This window comes from Lontra canadensis, unplaced genomic scaffold, assembly GCF_010015895.1.
Source record: "Lontra canadensis isolate GAN:19392208 unplaced genomic scaffold, GSC_riverotter_1.0 scaffold344, whole genome shotgun sequence".
Classification (NCBI taxonomy): Eukaryota; Metazoa; Chordata; class Mammalia; order Carnivora; family Mustelidae; genus Lontra; species Lontra canadensis.
In genome coordinates this window covers 1-23,171 of record NW_022631338.1, presented here as the reverse complement: position 1 = coordinate 23,171, position 23,171 = coordinate 1, and the positions used below count along the sequence as shown (strand labels likewise).

Below are 23,171 nucleotides of genomic sequence, written 5' to 3'. Positions count from 1 at the left end.
GTCATTTATCTGAGTTTCCAAAAAGGATATACTAATAATATCTCCCTACAGTATTGTTGTGGCAATTAAATAAGATAATCCTTGGAAAGTGCTCATATAGAACAGTGTCTGAGTGTGGTTATGCTCAGAAAACATTAACCATTAGCCAGTGTTGGTAAAAGTAGGGTCAGATGCCTTTGATTTATAGAGAAGGAGACAATAGGGAAGCATCTAGCTTAGTGGGGGCATTTCCGCCTTATTCTCTCTTTCGTAGCCACGCCTATCCCCATGCCTATCCCTAGGCAGCCAAGCAGGCTCTCACCTCAGGGCCTTTACACTTGCTGTCCCTCAGCAGGGAACAGCCCCTCTACAGAGATTCTCTCATCTCAGCCCTTCACTTTGTTCCGGTCTCTTCTCAGATGGCCTTTCTTAATCCCTTCATATCTCCATCATTCACTACGCTCTGATGCTACCATAATTCTCTTCATAGTATCAGTACCCATCTGACATAATAGTATTTTATGTTTACTAATTTGCCACCATCACAATACAAGCTTCATGAGTGTCTGTAAGAACACTGTTTGGTTTAGGACCCTGCGTATGACAGGCACTCAATGAACATCTGTTGAATGAATAGTAAATATTTAATCAACATTAGTTTACTTCCAAAATGTGAGAATTTCTTTTACTGGACACAAATAAAAAATAAAATAAAATAAAATGTGAGATTTTCTAAAAGTCAAAAGAGGAATCTAGTCCAGAAGAAAAGAAAACTAAGGAACTTGAAACTTAGCAGAGTTCAAAATAGGAGGACATTGTGAATTCAGGACGATCATAAGAGGGAGTTCATACGAGACAGCCCAATGTAAATCTGTCTTTGAATAAGGTCTGGATAAACCCGAGGACCCTTCTGTGCACCCCTCTGACAGTTTTAGGGTTTAGCCTCTGGATTTCAGGTGACTCTCGGGATGACTTTGGTCAGATGATTGGTTTCACTTCGTTTGGTGTTTCTCCATCTTTTGCATTATTGTCCTGCTCTCCTCACCCTGGAGCAAAAACTTAATTTAAAATTCTACTACAAAATATTAGATACTAAGGGGTAAGATTCTGTCATATAGAATTGAGTTATGCAGGCAGACACTACCATTATAATATCTAAGACTTGTTGGCCTCCTCATTCCAGAACTACGTTTCACCCCCTTGTGGGTGATATTGCCCTGCTGGACACGCATAGCGTAGCTGAAAGAGGACCTGAGAAAGATGGTAGATTCTAAACATAGTATCAAAATCTGTTAAGAAGCATTCATTCTCAATTTTGAATGGCTAAGGCTGTCAGCTTCAAGCAAGTCAAAATTAATTTAAATTATCATGGCTATTTGCTTTGAGATGGGACTCTAATTGGAGAATTACATATGATAGATAAAAGTGAACTGGAACATTCAGCGGACCTTCATGTCCACAAATTCTGCTCCTGTTGAAATTGATCTTCAAGATGAGAAGCATTTAGACCTCAGCACAGATCAGCCACTGAGGGATATTGGTATTTGTAACTATTTGCAGGTTTCTGGCCTGCTGTATCTTCTCTAGGTCAATGTTTTGTTCACTGGGATGTTTCCTTGGATGTTGTGAAAGAACCACTCATTTTATAGTATTGCAAAATTGTGTATTTTTTCTTATGGTCAGAGTCATCTCAAATCATTATAGTAGATTGGAATGCTTCTACTCCCCTTGGTTACAGAAATAGGAAAAGGAGTTGATAGAACAGGGGGCTGGAAGGATTACTGGAAAATTCCCAATGACAGGTATGGAATTCAAAAGTTACATAGCCCATGAGCACCAAAATAAGACTAAATCTCTTAAAATAATTTTTCTTGTTCTCAAAATTCCTTCCCTGCCTCCTCCACAACATTCCCAACAGTCAGGATGATGTCTCCTGACCCTGGTCCAAGGTGAGCCAGTCAGCTCAATCAGCTGTGAATTTCTTCAGGGCAAGGAATTTGCCTTATTGGTGGTATATTTTCAGTGCCAAGTTCAAAGCCTGGTTCTTAATTGATGTTCAGTAAATATGTATTGAATGAATACAATTCGACAGCAAGAAGAAAAATTCTCTAGGGTTTTCTTCAGTCAGGTTTATTTAAAGAGACAACTTACCTAAGATATTTACCCTGTTTTCATAGGTATGGGACCATCTGAACTGTGACTAACAGCCTGAATCATTGACCATTAAAATTGTAATTTAAAGGATATTTAAAAAATTGTTTTAAATGATTGAGAGTCTACAAGTTGATGGCACTGTGCTGGGGTAGGGAGTACACCAAGAATGGGACACTGACACTGTATTTGAGGACCTCACTGTTGAGTTTGACAGACCTTGGAGGTCACTTAGCTTCACTTTCTCATTTTACAGATGAGAAAACGGAGACTCATAAAGATTGCTAGGCCTGATGGAAAGTGTTTTGATTTATTCATAAGATTTTAATATGTCTGTGTGGAGTCACTTTGCAGTGAGAGGTGTTACTTATTTTGGCCAAAAGGAACATTCAGTTTTAGTACATTTATGGATTATCTTTCCTTTGATCTTACATTTCTTTTTTAATAGGCATGTGATTATGTAGATGATATTTGCTAAGCTTTTGATTTATTTGGAACCAATTAATAGCTGGCACTCGAGTTCTTTGGAAGCTCAAAACTTGCTATATTGGAAATTTCTTTACGGTGATTGAGTAATAAGGTCGTGTATTATTGACATGGCTTCTGACACCTCGCACATTTATTATTATTCCTTGTTAAATCACTTCCTGAGAAGGCTAGAGAATGTTTTCCATCTTAGATGCCATAGTTTATGTTGACTTTCTCTGGGAGAAAGTGAAATTCAGAGAAGAGAATGAAAAGAGTAATTTTTCTGTGTTTACGAAGGATGGAGCTGAGTTTTCTTTAGTGGATGGGCAGTGGAATTCAATTAGCCTTTCATTGTGGGGATATATTGTGTGCCAGGCACCGTGCAGAATTCAGGGGGCTGGATGGCTGCCAGCTCTCATAGGGGAGACCTGCTTCCCGCAGCTGGCAATGCAGCGGGGGGATGCATCAAGGGTGGTCAAGGGCGAGCCACGGGCGGGCCAAGTCTCCTCACCTAGAAGCATGGAGAAATATTTCTTTGGAGGAGATAGCTATGGGGTTGAACTAAGAGTAGGTCAGTCCCAACAGTTAACCAAAAGAGAAGCGACTAAGAGCTGCACAGTGCATAGGGACGCGATCCCCTCTGAGGCTGCGTGATCAAGACGGAATGATGGCTGAGCTTAGGAGGGGTCTTGTCCTAAGCCAGAGCCTGAATCTCTCTGTGCTGTTAATTGGCTCTTCCTCTTCCGGACATCACTGTCAGTCCTGGAATGGAGAGCCTTCCTGTGTATGCCGTTGAGCTGATCAAAGCAAATGGACATAGATTTTAACTTCCTAAAAATGTAAGCTCTTACATGTGTCTTCCAAGGAGTCTTTCACTTGGCCTCCTGGTTGGAGATGAGTTTGATGGGAGTTGTTTTAGAAAAAGTCATCTTATTTCCCTGATAATCAGGAAAACTTCCTGGAGAAAGTCATTGTTCCAGAGGTTTCTGTCTGGGGGAAGGGTGTGTATGTGTGTGTGCATCTGTGTATCTGCGTGTCTGTGTCTGTCAGTACATCTGTGCATACAGGGTGGAGGGATCTTAGCTGGGGAGCGAGGAGAGGCGTGAGTTACCTGGCTCACAAAAGCAAACATAGTCCTGTGTTACAGGAGGCCACGTGATCTGTATCAGAGGGCTTACTTTTGTGACCGAGATGTTTTTGTTTTTTCCACTTCCAGGCCTGAATGGGACCAGGTGAGGTCATGCTGTGTCTGCTGGAGGAATACTGCATTTCTGGGTCGTTTGCACGGGCCCTGCTGTGAAGGGAGCCCCACGAGAACTTGTCAGACACTTCCTTCCTTCTCTTGCAGAGGGCTCCAGGCCCAGCGGCTGTTCGCCTGTTGCTCTGATTGTGTCCTCTCCTCCTCTTGCCAAAGCAAACAGCCCAGTCTCGAGTAGGCATCCTGTAGGCTCATCTGCCAGCCTGAACATGAACACAAGCAAAGCCGATGACAGCCAAGGTTCCCAAGGGACATGGGGCCTTCCGGGGTCCAGCCCGCAGAAGCAGGTCCTCTCATGATGTTGGCGTCTGGGAGTGAGCACCATGCCCATCACCCAGGACAATGCCGTGCTGCACCTGCCCCTCCTCTACCAGTGGCTGCAGAACAGCCTGCGGGAGGGCGGGGATGGCCCCGAGCAGCGGCTCTGCCAGGCGGCCATCCAGAAGCTGCAGGAGTACATCCAGCTGAACTTTGCCGTGGATGAGAGCGCCGTCCCACCCGACCGCAGCCCCCCGGGGATGGAAATCTGCACTGTGTACCTCACCAAGCAGCTGGGGGACGCAGAGACTGTGGGCCTCAGTTTTGGGAACATCCCTGTTTTCGGGGACTACGGAGAAAAGCGCAGAGGGGGCAAGAAGAGGAAGACCCACCCGGGCCCTGTACTGGACGTTGGCTGCATCTGGGTGACAGAGCTGAGGAAGAACAGCCCGGCCGGGAAGAGCGGGAAGGTCCGACTGCGAGACGAGATCCTCTCCCTGAACGGGCAGCTGATGGTCGGAGTTGATGTCAGTGGGGCCAGGTGAGTGGGGGAGCACCAGTTGGCGCAAGGGCTGGACGGGGGACCCCTGGGGCTAACTTACGTCTGCTGCTCCAGTCTGTAGCTGCAGAGGGTTATGAGACCTACTCTGGTAAGAAGCCAATGGCACTTGTCCTCTAAAGGGAAAATGCACTAAGCTGAAGTATGGTGGTATTTGTATTTTTCTTTTTTGCTTTGTTCTCTCTTAGAGGACTCAGACTCACTTTTCTTTTTTCTTGAAACTTGGGTTAGAAATAAAATAAAATGGTGCATGACACAAGAGTATGCGAAATGTCACATTGAGTTAGACCCTCTTCCATTCAACCCAGCATCTCCCCTCCAGTTAGAGCACCAAAGGTTGGGTCCTGGATATATTTCTATCTGCCCTTCGCATGCTACCTTATGGACTCATAGTCCCAGAAGCCCCTTGACATGCTTAGAACTGTCTTTGGACCACCAGCCACCCCTGCCCTCGGCCCTAGTTTCTCCATCCTGGAAGATCCACTTGGGTGATGAGCATATGTCTGTTTTTCACCTGTGTGGCCACCCATCATGGCAGTAAGTCATGGCTGGACTCTTGTTTCCCAGGTGGATCCGAGTCCCCAAGACCACCCTCAGCCTCAGCGATTTACTAGAAGGATTCAAAGGACTCAGAAAAACTCAGGTTACAATTTCTTACAGTGAAAAACATACAGATTAAAGTCAGCAAAGGTAAAAGTTACACCGCGTGGGGTCCAGGAATGAAAACAGGTGCGAGCTCCCAGTTGTCCCTCCCAGTAGAGTTGTACAGAAGGGCTCAATTCTCCCAGCAGTGACGTGTGACAACATCTGTGGAGTGTTGTCAACCAGGAAAGCTCATAGCCTCGGCATCAGGGTTTTTCTTGGGGGTCAGTCACCCAGACATGGAGTCCTATGTAGCTGGCCTTAGTTACTCAGTGTCTGGTTCTTCCAGATTTCAAACTAATGCCACATGGCCAGTTGCCCCTGTCATAAATCACATTATTAACATAAACTATCTGGTAACAGGCAGAATATTCCAAGGGTATAGAGGTTACCTCCCAGGAGTTAGTCAAGAACCAGTTCTTTCTTTGGAATGTACTTGGGTTGAATATCCCAGATTTGCTGTGTTAACCCTTTACTGCACACCGGGGTTTTAGAAACAGTTATATATGGAAGAGAGAAGAAAAGAGAAGTTTGAAGATATTCTGAGATGCATAACTTTTGTCAAGCCTTCACGGGCTCATGTGAGGAACGCTCCTATGTCCCAAGAGTAGAGAATCATAGAAAGAAGGTCACCTTGAGAATCATGGTGACCTTTCACTGAGGAAGCCATCTAAACCAAGGAGACCTGAGGGGAAGAAGCCAGAGCAGAAGTATCTTAAGTTTAATCTTCTCCTTCCCTTCAGTCTTCTACCAGAGCTTTACATTAGCAGAAACCAGCTAGAAGCCAATGGCAAGGAAGCCCATTGAGACTGTCCATATTTGTCAACCTGGGCTAAAGGGCAGGGTGGAGAATGGTGGAGAGTGGACATGGAGGGGCAAGAAGAGTGATCAGGCTCATATACTGTGTTCTAAGTTTAAGTGAGCCAATGCGTGGAATAGTCCTGGCACAGGGATGGCTGGAGTGTTGTGAGTACTTACTCAGCAGACTCTCATCACTATTCTCTTTGGGTTGCCTCTCTGACTGAAAAGATATTCTTGGCTCCTAGCTGGGTCCTGAACTGGTAGTTATTGGGAGAAGCTTCATTTTCAAGGAAGGGTGTTGAAGAGAAAGGATATTATTTAAAATTAGAAATTGTTCTTAAAAAAGAAACAGGACTGGACACTATAGTATTTGTTGGTGTTGAGAAGGTGACTCCAGTCCCTGGTGGCTGGGTCCTCAGGGTTAGAAGCAGGGATCAACATGGAGCTTGAGGCAGCCCTCCCAGAGCTGCCCCTGAGAGTCCCCACCATTTGCAGCTGTCAGCTTTGAGGAGAGCTGCTTTGGATGCAGAGGTAGAAGGAAGATCAGGGAGGGGACATCCAGCAGGAGAGCATAATGGTCAAGAACTCCAGTCTGGAACCATACAGCTAGTGCTACCTCCTCGGGCTCCCACACGTACAAGCTGATTGACCTTGGAGAAATCATCCCTCTTAGCATCGGATTCCCTGTCTTGACATGGGAATGGGGACACTGTTGATCCAATGACTAAATGATGCAATAATGCATATAAAGGGCTCAGCCCTATGTTTAGTACATAGCTCAATAACATATTAGCTTCACAATGACTGTTGTACATGGACAGTGTTTAGAAAGACTGGGAGTTTCTGATCCAAGAGGTTGCTCAAGTCTTTAGGATTTGGAAGACTTTTTCCATACTGGATAAATTTCCTCATATCTGTTCAGGAAGCTCTTCCCATTGCCTGCTTAAGGCTGTGGAGTCTTTACGAGACAAAGTTCTCTGTCCCAGGCTCTGAAAGCAGATATGATCCTGAAATGAGAAGGCTTTCCAGCTACCAGGAGAAGATTCTTTGGTGATTTTAATTTATTCCTTGGAGGGAGTGATAGGATGATATCCATTTTTGTTTTGTTTTGTTTTTTCCAAAGAAAGAAGATACAGAAGAATAGAAAGGTGATGGGCCCAGGGTCATGACAGAAAGTGGAATGGAAAACTAGACTCCTTAATGGAGGCTCCAAGGAGGGAGCAAATAGGTGTGGCGGGGGAAGCAGTAAACTGAGTCTGGGATTCTGGGTTCTCACCACAGGTCTTCTAGCCATTAGCTCTGAGACCTGTGTGTAAGTGCGTTGGGATGACGGACTATGGGAGGGAGGGAGGTGACCTGCAGCCACCTATGCTGACATGTTAGGAGTGAATCTCTGAGACATTTCATTTGACCCATCTGAGCTGATTGTATCATTCTAGAAGCTCACAGAGGTGAAGCAATGTTCCCGTGACGTCACAGTGATAACTGGCCGAGCTGAGAGACTCAGTCTCCCTCTTCTGACTCTTGGCTGGGAGTGGTACCTGATTCAGCACACCGTTCCACTTCTGTGTGCTCAGGAAGAGAGGCTCGGATGGATGTGGTCAGCAGGCATCTGGACTGAAAGAGCTAAAGCTGAGGAGCTTGGAGAGTGGAAATAGGAGAAAGGGTCGGGGAACAGGTCTGTAAGACGGCTAATTGTCATGCCTGGGTGTTGTTGAATGTAGCTGGGATTTGTTTTACTCAAGTATGGTAAGACATGCGGATAGGAAAATACTGTTGCAAAGGGAGAAGTTTACACTCACAGATCCCTAGAAGCAGGAGGAAATTCACACCACACAGGGCTACATGGAGAAACCCCAGTGTCAGTCAGGAGGCAGGGGGAGAGGCGGGGAGAGCATGGCCCAAAGCCTTTATTGGGGTTTTCAAGTTTTCAAGGAAAGGTTTGGGTGAAGCATGGTGGCTACTCTGAGCAGTCTTGGGATTTGCTAGTTCGAATAATTACAGCAGATTCTGAGCTATAGGATGGTCTCTGGTTGTCTAGTGGCTCTCCCGGGGAGACTTAGGGGCAATAGTGTCTTGCTGTATGAGAGTCTGACAAAGGAGAGAGTTGGGGTATGGGCTCTGGATTGGTGGAATTGTATTATCAAAGGCACACTCTTAGGGGAGTTTGCTATTTCTAGGAGTTGGCTAAGTCCTAGGAGGGTCAGTCTCTCTGGGATCAAGGCCCAAATGCTAGAACGTCAAGAATACAGAAAATAAGGAAATAATGGTCAGTGCACTGGGCTTCTGGAAATTTTCCACAACAGAGGAAATAAATCTCCCAAACATAACTTTCTCACTAGTGAACAGTCCTGTCTCTGAAATTCCTCTCTCTGATGGTACAGTCACGTGTGATTACTGGATGGTGAAGATCTCCCCAGAAGCCACAGAGATGCAGGGGTGATAGAAGGAAAAGACCAGGACCCACTGGTTGGTCTTCAAAAGAGGTATGAAGATGAATCAAGTAATGAGGAAGGACTCTCAGAGTCCTTAACAACCAAGAGGTTAACAAGACAGAAGGAGACTAAGTTCAATTTTCCAGGGTTCGCTGCCTAGTTCTCTGGTACAATTATTAGAAGTACCATTGGTTAAGCGGTTGCTACCACAGTGGACGTTCTGCCATCTACTATCTCATTTTAGACCTATCACAACTCTATGAAGGATAGCTTTAGCTGAGAAACCTTGGCCACAGAGGCCATGTAACTTGCCCAAGGTCACCTAAGGAAGAGACAGAACCAGATCTGCTACCATGGTCTGTGCTCCTACCTCCTGTGCTATACTACCTCATCTCTGCCCCAGAGGTAGACACTGGTCTTTGCCACATGGTCTGGGGCTGAATTTCACAGATGGTTTTCAGCTTCACAAAATACTCTGCAGTCTAATGGCAGACACCAGGGAAGAAAATGACTAGAACACTCTAAGGCTTAGCCCTACCTAAACTGACAAGGAAAACTGAAGCCCCTCCCCCAGTCTTATAAAAGGAAACCCAATTTTAATATAGAATCTTTTTGGCAAACATAACTACACAGAACCTTAGGACTAGAAGCACTTTGAGATTAAGTATCAAGGAATTTAAAGTGTTTTGAATGTTCTCAAGATGCCCCTTTTCACTCTGTAACTGGCTAACAGTTTCCTTCAACACTAAATTTTTCCACATACCTGTGCAGGTTTTGCCATAAAAACTGGTGAATACAAATTAGGGTTTTGTAGAGACCCCAGTGTATCTCTGCAAAAAGCAACCTCAATTAATGTGTATCCGCTTACTTGTAAGCATAAGATCCCAGGTGTCTGTGTACTAATGTCACACCCCACCCTACCAATACGATATGTTAGTTGTCCATGCCATCACTTGGAATTATAGTATGAGGCACTCTTTTGGGCAATCCATTCTGTTCCTTCTCTTGAGTTTGATTCTGAATTCAAAACTACCTTAGATGATGTTGTGGTTTGAACCGTGTCTCCTAACCACACCCACCTACCCCCCAACTGCCAAATTCATACTATGAAGTCTTAAACCCCCAGTACCTCAGAATGTGGCCTTGTTTGGAAATAGTGCGGTTACAGATGTAACTAGTTAAGATGAGGTCATCCTGAAGGACTAGTAGGACAAATCCAGTAGGGTAGTGTCCCACAACAGATTTGGACACAGACATGCCCCCAGAGAGAGCACCAAGTAAAGACCGTAGTTACGTTGCCACAAGCCAAGGGAAGGATCGGGGGAGCCAGGAGAGAGGCCTAGAATGGATCCTGCCTTGGTGCTTCAGAGGGAGCGTGGCTCTGCCAACACCTTGATCTCAGACTTTTAGCCCCCAGAACTGTGAGACAAATTTCTGTCACTTGGGCCATTTGGTTCATGGTACCTTCTTATGGCAGCCCTGGCAAACTAATCCATTTGGCATTTTGACCCTTGTCACCTATAACTAGTCAGTGATTCGGGCCATTTCCTCTCTGACAAGAGTCACTCTGGAAACCAGAGAGCATGGTGGATGTTTTTGGAAGAGGGCACTGAAAATTGTGGGTGTGTTACGCGTGGGAGGAGCTGGTGCCAAATGTGGAAGGTGAGGTCTTGGCTTGCTTATTTTAAAAATTAGCCTAGAGTCAATCTGTAAACTTCATCCCCAGAGGAAAGAGCAGAGAACTCAGAGCTACGGGTTTGACATCCCTCTGCACCCCAGAACCAGTTCCAAGAGTAAAGTTGTGACTGGCCCCAAAATCACAGGCCCCACTCTGCTTTCTCACTGGATGATTCTCCTCAGGTCTGGAGTTTGCCTCTCGCCACTCTCCGCTGGCCCCTGCAGCTCCGAGAGCCCCTTATTCTTTTTAGTGGTAACAGCCCCATCTTGCAGGCACAGCTGGTAACACACAGAGGAAAGTGTTTATTTGCAAGCTCTTATCATACCTACTATAGGGAAGATGGGATTTTTCTGGAATGTTCTATTTTGTTTGGTGGAAGGATTGCTGAGAAGGTTTTTCAGATGATTTCCTACAAGGAATACTTTGTAACCCCAGTCCCTCCCTCCCTCAGCCAGCTTTCTATAAGTAAACCAGATCTGTTCCCTGAGGACAGATTGTTCCAAATTGGTAACAAAATATGGAATTAATTAAAATATAACCCACACAACAAAACAAGTAGCCTTTTCTGAAAAGTAAAAGGGCTCATGTTTCACTTAAAATGTATTTTCCAGGATGTGAACCATGACTGGACTTTTTTGTACATTAATAAACAGGAGAAGAGCACAGTGCAAAAGAACATGGAGCTCGGAACCATGGGCCTGGCTTCCAGGCCTGCATGTCGGCTGTGTGACTTTGGGCGAGTTACCTCAGCTACAGGAGCCTGATGCTATTTCCCCAGTAGGGTCATTTAGTGGATTGGATAAGATGATTTAGTTAATGTACTGAAGAGACATCTGGCATATGGTAGATGTTCAGTCAGAGCTAACCTTTAATAACCATCCTGGTCAGTCTCAGGCTATCTGAACCCAGAGCACAGCATTCAACCGAGAAGACGCCTTTGAGTTAGAGGGACAGGAGAGCTTCAGACCTTAGCCATGCACTCAGTAGGAAAGAGAAAGATCCGCAGCCCCGAAACCAGGGTGATATCAAGTACTGAGCAACTTGGGTACTCAGGCAGAAAGGATGCTGATTCCCTGAAGGAACAAGGTTCTGGAGCCAGAGTGCCCCTTTGAGTTACTGGCATGTGGTAAGTCTGTGTGATCCCAGGAGACAGATCAGGGTGCTGAGCTCGCTGGAGGGCCCAAGGGGCTGTGGACAATCGGCCAGCTAGCACAGGAACATTATGTTACGTACTGGGTGGGCTGAGTATCAGCCCTGACCACGAGTAACCTTCAGCACAGTACCCTTTGCCTTTAAATTGTGCCTAAAATTAAATTTAGAGTTGTTACAACTCGGGTTCTGGTTACCCATAGCAACCTTGAGTTCTCTCTAGGTTATAGCAGATTTTAAACAGAGTGTCAAATGCTGCTAGAAGGTGTAACTTGGAGAAATGACTGCAGGTAGTGATGTAGGAGACACAGAAAGGAGGAATTGCCAATTATACCTTTATAATATGGTCTCTGGGGCCATTCAGCATGAGCATCCTGCCTACCTGAATATGCCCAAAGGCACCGGTGCTCTATTCAGGACTGTATATATAGTAAGAGGTGACATCACGATGACCTAGAGACATTCAGGCAAGGTTAAATTATATTCAGCTTCCTGTTGAAGAAGCTGAGAAGCATGTAATAGACTTTAGAAAGATTTCCATTACAGAAGGTTAGAAGGAAAACAAGTTTCAGCATTTAAAATTCAATTATCTGGAAAACTCATCATGTAGAACAGTCCATTCCCCAAGGATGCCGTGGAAATGAAGCATTGCAGGACCTTACGTTTGTGCCCACTTCCTTCTTAGCCTGCTTTCCCCAGAAACCATGACTGGTTTCTGGAAGGAATCCCAGAGTTCATTCAAGTCCAACCAAGAAGGAAACTGAGGCTCCAGGGCACAGCTTCTTGGAGTCTAGGGCCTTCTTCAGAAAAGAGCAAGGACTAGAATTCAGGGCTTCTGACTCAAATTCTAGAACTTTTTCTTCAGCATTGAAAACAGTAACCAATGAAATTAGATTGTTTTTGTTTTTGCAGTTGACTGTTCACAGTAAAAACAAATAGGAAATCAAGTTTTTCTACATATTTCTACCCCATTCTCTAAATGGATGGTAATTATATCTAGAACCTTCCCTCTCTCAACAAGAGTTTAACTTATAGTAGCTTCATGAATGTATTATTTATTGATGGCCAGCTGTTGGATTGGACAGTGGGAGCTTGATTTCCCTCAGGTCTTCAGAACGCTTTCTGGGCAAGGCTGTGGAGAATCTTCCACTGTTGTCTGCCATCTTGTGGCTGAAGTCGAGCACGGTGCTGGGAATTTTAGTCAAATTCATTATTCATTAAGCTGTGTGGGTTTCTCAGCTGTGCTGTTAGGATGGTGTTTTCAGGCTTTAGAGCTCTCTCTAGAATGGCAGCATCTGAGCCATCCCTGAGCAGCAAGTGACTCAGGTGCCATCTCTCTCCACTTGGTGCCTGGTGTCCTCATGCTGTCTGCAAGAGGTACCCATCCCAGTTCCCCGTGGTGTCCCCTCCTAACACTCCCAGCCCTGGCCCTCAGGTCTCACACATGAGTTGTGATCTGACCAACCCACTGTGCTAGGATCTTTGTGATGGATGGTGGAGGAAGCTGGCCTTCCCCAGTCTACCCAGTCTAACTCAACCCTCCTGAAATCAGAAAGCCTCAAGGAAAGTGAATAGCAGAACCATGCCAAACACTACACTGGCCACGGGGGTGGATTTTTTTAGAAAACTGGCAACTTTGGCACATTCTCACCCTCAGCCCACAGGTAATGAATGTCCAGAGCCACTTAGAGAGCAGCGTTTCAAGGTCTGCTTGTCCTCGGGGGGGAAAGATTACACAAAAGGAGGCACTTTCCATGATTTTTTTCCAGAGCACCATCCAGAGATGCCTTTCATGTCACCTGCCGTGCCCTCTTCTCCTCTGGTACCCCCACCAGAGCCTCCACTGGGTGACTGTCTTGAGCGGCGGGAGATGGAAAACCCAGATCTCCCACTTAAGACACTGGCTTTGAAACGTCTAGCATTACTTTTGGAAGTTGTCGTAATTGTAATCGTGTAAACCACAAAGAGAAAAAAGACGAAAGCATCTTAGTGTTATGGCAGTGTTACTGGCCTGACTTCAAGCCCATTTCTACTCCATGGGGGCTCCTAGGCCCTTGTCAGCCTTTTCTTGACTTCTACTCATTTTTTAGGTCCAGGTATTAAATAAGTAGTAAGCATTTTTATTCTCTCATTTTGAACACCAGATGCCCTTAAATGACTCTTGAGTCCTTCTTTTCCAAAAGGTTATTCAATTCCAAGCTTTGGCACCTGTTTTGGCCCTGGTCCCTCTCAGTCTTGTGACACAGATGCAGGTAATACATGGCTGGGCTCAGCTGTTCATAATCAACCTGTTTGCCAAGTACTGAGGTTAAAAGGCTTGAAATTCCTGTCTTTTGGTGTCACCTGTGGGTTGCTGCCTCCTCCTGGAAGGAAATAAAATCTGGTATTTTCAGGACCCAAGTATGTGTGTATATACACACACACTCACATACACACACACACATATATCTTTGGTACCAAAGATAAAACCCAAACATGGGTTTTAACAGATATATAGATTTCTTCATGGAATTCTTCTTTGAAATCTGATCTTCCTTCAAAGATTTTGAGGGGTGAATTTGTTATCCTATATTTAAAATGGTTGTGAAGATGTGATTCCTAGTGTCTTTTTAGATGATCAGACTTACCTTTGTTGAAATGCACAAAGCAACATTCAAAGGTGTGAGCATCCGGGTTCTTTGCATTTCACAGCCCTCGAAGCCTGGACGCAGGGACGTCTGCCGTGATCTAATAGCTGACTCACCCCACAGTTACCTCATTCAGAGCTCGTTCCTCACCAGAGAAAGGATGATTCTATCATTTACAACATTTCCTGGACTGAAATTTAGCCCATTTCCTTTTGCGGAGGGGAAGGGAGACAGAGGGCCAGACTGTTTCCATAGCCAAAGTGCATGTTTTCTCCGCCCTTGGGCCTAGCTTGAGGGTTAGTCCATTTAAATGGGGCCAGGATTAACTAAGGAACTTTTTTGACTTTTGTGATCACAGATAGACTGTCACAAATGTCCCTAAGGGAAGCTGAACTATTATGGGGAGAAGAAGGAGTGGGTGTCCTTAAAAATTCAGGCTCTGTTAAGTACAGGTCTCTGTCAAATTGCATGGCAAGTCTTGAGATTTTTTCTGACTCAAGAGCTTTATTTAGTCCAGATGTCCATTCCTGTGAAGTCCTTGTCTGACCCAGCAGAACGAGCAGAGAGGACTTGAATGGCAGTCACTGGAAACGGTTCGTGCTTTGGAAGATCTGTTGCCCAGTGGGACGCCCAGGAAGATCCATGAGATAGGTGAAAAAATTATTAGCATCCCAAGATACATTTTTTAGCTTAAAAAATAAGAAATTGAACTTCACTAATATTTTAGATATGGTTGACCCTGGCATCCTTATTCAGTTCATATATCAAAGGATCCTGTGTCCTGTGTGGTATGTGATTTGTCCTGAAGGAAGAAAGGATGATCCACAAAGACCTCCCCCCACTCCCCACTGCTGCCCTTCACTTATTAATTTACTTTTTGACTTATTTTAAGGAACTACAGTTTATGTAGTCTCACTCAGTGAAATAGGTTTATGGATGAAATTATTTCATTTTAATTAAATTAAACTTTACCAAATGGACAGGTAAACTAAAATTCTTCAGGGGAAAGAAAAAGAGGATTAAAAATAACGAAATTGATGCAGGATAAGCCAACCATAAGAAAATGGCTGGGTTGACCCTTCTTACCACTGGTGTAGGCTCAGCCATAGTATGTGGTAAAACCATGACAATCTACTCAGATTGACAAGAAGTCAAACAAAAAATTAAAATTTGAAGCTACAAGAAACAATGTGAAATACAAATTTCTAGCCCCTATCATTAAAGGAAATCTCGCTGTAAGTATAGATTGTGTCTTGAGATAATACTTAATGATGGTATGAGGCCATCATAATTGGGAAGATATTTAAAATCTAAAGACCCACCACATGAATAGAAATAGTTTAAAATGTTTTAGCGATGGTTAAAATCATGCCGTACCAAATCTAGTCCAGAATGCTACTAAACTGAATATTTAAAAGCCTATCTGGAATTTTGTTTAGTTGTTTTAAGGCAAAATGTAACATCATTAAGAAAACCCTCATTCTTCCTATTGCAGTCAAAATAGCCAAAATAACCCATGGAAAACAATATAACTGCAAAATAAAATGCCCGATTTTGTCAGCAAATTCTGTTGGAGGATGCACGGAAACATTGCTCAAATTTTAAAGAAACAGTGTGCAGTGTGGGAGGTTTGCTAGGCAGTTGGAGGAAAGTACTGCTGTTTCTCACATGTTCCAAATAAGGGTATTTGCTTGATTCTGTTTCAGTAATGAAATGGAACACCTACTTATTTGTGAGTCACTAAAGGAAAGAGATACCAAAAAAGATATATTTTCAAAAGTCAATGACTTTGTTAGTTAAAATAATGCTTTATGGGAAAATTATGTAAGTTAACAGCTGCTTTAACTAGAATAAAAAAGAATTCAGAGTAAGCTTACAAAAATAGGCCAGAACAAGAAATTGATTCACTTATTGGTCCTGGGAGAGTTAACACAGCAAAGAAGCTAGAAGTGAAGACAGAAGACGGAGATGCCAGCAAATGTCATCGGTATGGTTAATTTTATAAAAATAACGACCTTTAAAATCAGTTGGATTTTTACTCTTCTCTGTAAGGAGATGGGGGAGAATCATGAAAATGTTTTGCCATAGAGAGGTCTGATGTTTATCTCAAGGCACAGCACTTAGAGTCCTCACACTTAAAGATGACAGTGTGCTTTCTCTTATACAAAAAAGACAAGTGTTTGAAACTGGCCCACCTCTTGTTTGAAAACAAGTGGTTTTCAGTGACTTCTTTTCTGGAGGCTGTTTTTTGTAGACCAAACACTCATAAACCATTTCTCCAATGTCAAGATAATGTTGTACCAATAAGAGAATAACTGCTATTTGAAAGAAACTCATGCTACAGAAAGAGCATTTTCAAAATGAAATGTTTCCCATTTATGTGAGTTTTTTTTAAAAAGGCTATTTGTCAACAAAATATTTCATATGTATATTTGAAATATTTAAAGCAAAATTTTCTATTTTTTTTAAATCTACCAAAGAATTTTCAAGAATTTATCTGTTTAAAAGCTATTTTAATAGAGTGTACCTTTCGACGACTTTGCAAGAAAGCTCAACTAAGTTGAAAATTAACACAAAGTTTTGACCGAAACCTTAGTACAAGTGGTGGATAGGGTTGGAAAATAGATATTATCGTTGATATATATCAAAATAGATATATCATTGATTATATTTCCTGCCCTACTGTGATTCTTCTGTTGGGGTTTGTGTATCCTAGTGAGTTATCTTCAGCTAAGGGAGCCCTTAAAATCCACATCCATTTATTCCTAACTCAACCATACTTGTGAATGATCATATCCCAGAGTGTAAAGCATTTGACAGTCTTGAAATATATTTAACTGTATAGCTTTTCCTAATAATAATATTTGCTTTACATCATTTATTTTACTAAAGGTGAAAAAAATTTTAAATATTAAGTACTTCACATTAGATGTCACTTTTAGAAAACTTCTTTATGTTTTATAATATATGTCATGTACTAGTACAATAGTACATGCATGCGTTAAATAAATAAACACATCTATTAGATATAGCTAGCTAGCTAGCTATATATTTATATGTAGATATATAGTTTGTTTGTTTTCTTTTTACTGAAAGGCTTGAGAAGTCAACACTTCAAGAGCAGTCAGTCATCTCACAGATAGAGTTTATCCCTGTCCTCCTAAGGAAATGTCTCCTTTGAGATTTGTAGGATCTAGATGCTTCTCATCAATCCCATGCCCACCATTTCTCCTCACTTGGCTCTCCAGAAGGCTGATCTCCTTGGATTTTGTAGACTGGTTCCCCTTCCTAAGCTCTCCCAGTTCCTCCTCCTCGCTTCCCAGGTCTGCACCCAGAGTAACTCCATGGGGTGTTCTGGCTACCACCCCCCCAAACACAGACACCCGGGTTCCTCTCCTCTCATTCCTCCTGCTAACTGCCTCCTCTCTGGACCATTGGGTGAGCGCTCTTTGGCTCATTGTTCTTCTGTTTATTCGTTTCAGAGCAACATATTTATAAAGGTATTACTTAATTCCTCAGGCACCCAGTCCCTCCCCCATACTAATCTTTATTTATTTCAGTGGCAACATTAAAACACTGAAATAGCATTTTATTTTTTATTTTTATTTTATTTTTTTTAAAGATTTTATTTATTTATTTGAAACAGAGAGAGAGAGAGATCACAAGTATGCAGAGAGACAGGCATAGAGAGAGAGAGGAGAAAGCAGGCTCCCCGCTGAGCAGAGAGCCGGATGCAGGCCTCGATCCCAGGACCCTGAGATCATGACCTGAGCCGAAGGCAGAGGCTTAGCCAACTGAGCCACCCAGGCGCCCTTTATTTTTTTTTAAGACTTTATTTATTTGACACAAAGAGATACAGCGAGAGAGGGAACATAAGCAGGGAGAATGGGAGAGGGAGAAGCAGGCTTCCTGCCAAATAGGGAGCCCGATGTCAGGCTCAATCCCAGGACCCTTGGATCATACCTGAGCTAAAGGCAGACGCCCAATGACTGAACCACCCAGGCGCCCCTGAAATAGCATTTTAAAGGAACAACTTGCAATTCTACTACACTAATTCTCAGTGAATTTGATTTTTCTGTGTTAACATCTCAACTGTGACCATGCGGGTCTAATCCCGCCACACCAACACAACAGATCTGTTTCCATCTCATCTCTGTTCATCTGCAATATATTTTGTAGACTACCTTTCTTAATATTTATTTCCATTTTAGAGGATGTGTGCACATGGGGAAAGCACTCAGATAGGACAGAAGGACAGTGAGTGATAAGTATCCCCAGTTCAGACCCCATCCTCTAGTTACTACCACCAGCTGCTCCCCAGGGCCTCAATCTGTTACCAGTTTGGGGGTATCTTTCTAGGAATTCTGTAAGCATATGTAACTTCTCTCTCTCACTTTCATATGGACGGGGATACACTATCCACACTCTTCTGCATCTTAACATTTTTGTTGTTCTTAAAGGTCTTTAGAGATTGTTTCAAATCAGATCACACGCAGTCATTCTTTTTTTTTTTAATATTTTATTTATTTATTTGAGAGAGAGACAGTGAGAGAGAGCATGAGCGAGGAGACAGTCAGAGGGAGAAGCAGACTTCCCATGGAGCTGGGAGCCTGATGCGGGGCTCGATCCTGGGACTCCAGGATCATGACCTGAGCTGAAGGCATTCACTCAACCAACTGAGCCACCCAGGTGCCCCAGTCATTCTTTTTAACAGTGGCATAATATTCTACCAAATGGTTCTAATATGATTTATTTAATTGGTCATCAATGGATGAGCATTTTCATTGTACGATCTTTTATTTATGTCATCAGTTCTGCAAGAAATTTTATGTCGATGTGTCTTCATGTATTGTGCGTTCATGTACACATACATTTCTATAAAAAAATAAATTCCTAGAAGTGGAATCCTCATGCAGATCACATTTTAAATTTTTTAGTCATATGGCAAATTGCGTCACCGAAGAGGTCACACTAACTGGCATCCCCTCTGACAATGTAAAAGTAATGTTTTTCCTACACCTTTAACACCATAGGAGTGCTTTTCAAATATTGAGTCATACTACATGCAGGAATCTGTATTATCCTTTTTCATTTAGCACGTTTAAACAGGTTCCACCTTATTAAATAGTCTTAATAGGCAAAATCATCAATGATAATTTAGGCAAGAATGCTCTGTTATTCTCAGTTTTTCAATACGATGCATAACACTGTATGGAAAATGCTTGTGACCATGATTTTTTTTTGCTTTTGAATCTTGCTCTGATGGCAGAGTTCCTGGATTGAAGGTGCTAGGTCAAAGGATGTCTTGCCAGATCACACTCTCACCAAAAATCTGTGAAAGCCGGTGTACCAGGACTATGTCAGGATTGGGTATTATAATTTAAAATTAATTTTAACTAGTAGAAATATGGCTCACTTTTTTGGTTTTAATTTCCATTTGTTTGATCAGGGAGCTTGGTCATTTTCCCCTAGTTGTTTTGTTTGTTTGTTTGTTTGTTTCTATTTTATCTTTAACTGTTGCCTAAGTCACCTATTTGTGTCTTTTGTCTACTGTCTGGAATATGCACTTAGATGTTATAGATCTTAATCCTTTCTCCCTATGTGGTTAAAATTGCCCTGAGTTTTATAACGGGTTATGGCTATGACTATGGAGAAGTTTTAACTATTACTGTGGATGAATCTTGAGTTTTTTTTCTTTTGTAATTTCTTTTCACAACATTTTTTCAAATCTCAGGACATTGCCATTTTCCCAGAGACCAAAACTTTTCTCCTACCAAGTTTCCTGATCATATTTAAAATTTATCTTTATTATTTAAAATTTAATTTAGGTGACATTTATTTGATGGATAGTGAAAAAAAATATTTATTTTTTCTAAATTGTGTAGTTATCCAAACACCACTTATTAAAATTTTGCTCAATTAATTTTTGAAGCTCGATTTATTAAGATACACATGTGCATATTTACGTGCACACACATATATACACACACACACATTTCTATTTCAGGGTGTTCTCTTTTTGTTCTGATCTATCTGTCCATTTATATGCTCATCACCCAGTATTTTGATCATGTTATATCTAATAGATGCTCAGTTATCAATGTTCAGCTCACATTCCCCTCCATGACATCTTTCCTTCTTCCCCTCCTGGGAGTAGCTCTGACCTACACACACACATAAGCAACTTTCATGGATGTTGTAGGCATATTCTAAGATGACACCCAGGATTCACACACTCCTACCTTGAACACACCCTCATAACCGGGACTGTAAATTTGATGAATTTTACTTCCATGACCAGGTTATGTCATAAGACACAGGTGACGTTAAGAAAGGGAAATGATCCAGGTGGGCCTGACCTAATCACTTGAGCCCTTTTAAAAGTAGAAAATTTTCTTTGGCTGGAATCAGAAGGGGCAGTGAGTGAGACATGCTCCCGGCGACCTGGAGAAAAGCAAACATCCATGTTGTGAACAGGCAATGGAAAGGTGCCATGTCTACAGAGCTGAAACCAGGCTCTAGTTGACATTAGCAAGACAGTAGAGAGACCTCAATCCTACAACTGCAACAAACTGACTCTGCCAATAGCCAGCGAGCTGGTTGGAAGAGGTCCCCTGGCCTCAGATGAGACCGTTGGCAGCCCAGCCAACGAATGCCTTGATGTCGATCTCACGAAACACTGAGCAGAGAGCCCTGCCACGCTCTGCTGGACATCTGTCTTACCCAGCTGGAAGCCAACAAATGGATGTTGCTCTCTACATTTGTGGAAATTTGTTACACAGCACTAGGAAAACAATACACTGGCAACACACAATTTTTTAAAAAAGATTTATTTGACAGAGAGAGACACAGTGAGAGAGGGAACACAAGCAGAGGGAGTGGGAGAGGGAGAAGCAGGCCTCCCATCAAGCAGGGAGCCCAATGTGGTGCTTGATCCTAGGACCCTGGGATCATGACCTGAGCCAAAGGCAGATGCTTAACTGACGGAGCCACCCAGGCACCTCTGCAAGACACAATTTAGGACTTAATCACTCTCACGTCATTTACTGATCATCCACATGTAAACCTTGTCTCCCCCAATCAGATCATCAACTACCTAAGACCAAGACCCACTCTGGTGTTTCCTCTGCATCAGCCATGTTACCTACCTCGTCTTCAGGGCTGTACTGGGAGGCGAGTGGGGCTGGGGGTTTAGATTATCTAAAGCCAGGCTTTAGAATCACACTGCCCTGGCTTAAGTCTTGGTACAGACTCTCCAAGCATCAGTTCCTTCATCTTTAAAATGGGAATAAAGGGACGCCTGGGTGGCTCAGTTGGTTAAGCGGCTGCCTTCGGCTCAGGTCATGATCCCAGAGTCCTGGGATCGAGTCCCACATCGGGCTCCTTGCTCAGCGGGGAGCCTGCTTCTCCCTCTGCCTCTGCCTACCACTCTGTCTGCCTGTGCTCATGCTCTCTCTCTCTTTCTCTAACAAATAAATAAATAAATAAAATCTTTAAAAAAAATAAAATGGGAATAAAATGCATGGGACAAATTATTGAACGATATACAGCCATCCTTATCAGCAGCAACTTTTGAAGATGGGAGATGAAGACAGGATCAGATTACAAAGGAAGGTTGTAAGGATTAAATGAGATGGTGCTTACAAAGCTCTTAGTGGAGTGGGTGATGCCTGGTGAACTCTGTAAATATTAGCCCATCGTTATTAGAAAAATGGGCTCTTTGAAGTGTTCTCCACAGTTCTGTATGTTCTGTATGTGCTAGATTTGTTTTGTACTATGTGACCCTGGTCCTGTCTCCCTTCCTCTACACACACACACACACACACACACACACACCCCACTGGCTATCCTGCAAGGATAGATAAACTTAAGTCCATCCACTAGACTTGACCGGTAATCATTTTGTCTCCTGGGAATTTGGAATCAAGCCAGGGAGAGACCAAGCTCCTTAGCTATGAGCTGTTTGAGATGAACTGAAAGGTCAAACCGAGTCAGGTCGAGAATCATGTCCTGAGAGAGCCAGAGCCACATGCCTGAAAGGACAGAAGGGCAGACATCGAGAGGAAGCTGATCCCTTTAGAGGAACACAGAGGGGACGTGCATAAGGGGACAAGGCTGAGAGACAGTGTCCCCAGAGAGAGAGGGATGGGACAGGGGTTTCCGGGGCTTGGGGGCTTGCAGTTCCCAGCACCAGTTCCCACGGTGCCTAACTGGACTCCTTTCCAGATTTGTGTGTCCTTGTTTGTATCCCTTGCAAATGAGTAAGCCCTGACAAAGGGCCGATGGTGGGTGACAAGTCAGTCAGGTTCTAGTACGTACTAGGACACTGAGCTTGAGTGCTGACTCTGGGTAAAGACACAAGAAAATTAAATTGTTTCTCTTTGGTCTATTTCTAGACTTTCAACTGTCCCTACAGTTGAATTCCCAGTGGCCTCTGGAGGGCACTATTCAATTAAGTTTATTCCATGGGAGTGTACACCGTACAGAGAGCTGTTAAGAAAAGGGTGTTGGAAATAATAGTTACCATTTTCTGAGTGCCTGCAACTTGCTAGCCACATTGCTGGTTGCTTTACATAAATTGTAGTTTAAAGAATCACAGTCTTCCCTGCAACTGTAGATTATTCTGTGGCACTGTAACTTGTTATGGTTATTCACAGGCGTTAAGCACAGCAAAAACTTCTTGCTCTCTTTCAGTGAAGTTATAGCTTCTGATGGGAACCAGTTCAAGTTTAGTCAGCCCTCCTCTACTTTATGTGCTTGGACAAAATCTGCATTTTTATGGGCATATACTCTAATTAGAAAAGGAAAGAATTAAACAAGGCAGCATTATAAAACAGGGAAAATATTTCATTGATGTGGATATCAGTTACCTGTGTCCCTCTTCTCTTCCATGGGTGAGGTACTTCCTGTCTCTTACCCTTTGCCACCATAGCCCCTGAATAATTATGTTGGGTTCAAGCCAGGCTGATGGCTGCTAGCAAACAGGAGCTGTGGTAGGGGAGGGTTTATTGCTTTTCTCTACCTTGCTCAGTGCCGCCACGTTGGGAGGGTAGGAGTGACATCCAATCCTTTTCGGAGCCTTCTGACAGGTCTGAAAACAAGTATTGTCCCATTTCCGTTTTCTTTCTTTCTTTCTTTCTTTCTTTCTTTCTTTCTTTCTTTCTTT

The 23,171-nt window shown here is 43.2% G+C and overlaps 1 protein-coding gene across 1 annotated transcript; it reads left to right on the top strand.

Moving 5' to 3' along the window:
* Nucleotides 1-3,364: 3,364 nt before the first annotated feature.
* Nucleotides 3,365-4,728, top strand: LOC116862818 (PDZ domain-containing protein 2-like). The gene is made up of 2 exons (XM_032850242.1): nt 3,365-3,437; nt 3,815-4,728. The coding sequence occupies exon 2, from the start codon at nt 4,180-4,182 to the stop codon at nt 4,657-4,659; it is 480 nt and encodes a 159-aa protein (XP_032706133.1). The 5' UTR covers nt 3,365-3,437; nt 3,815-4,179; the 3' UTR covers nt 4,660-4,728.
* The last annotated feature ends 18,443 nt before the right edge of the window (nt 4,729-23,171 follow it).

Excerpts from the sequence above, each read along its gene's own strand:
- LOC116862818 (XM_032850242.1), top strand. The coding sequence starts at position 4,180 with ATGCCCATCACCCAGGACAATGCCGTGCTGCACCTGCCCCTCCTCTAC.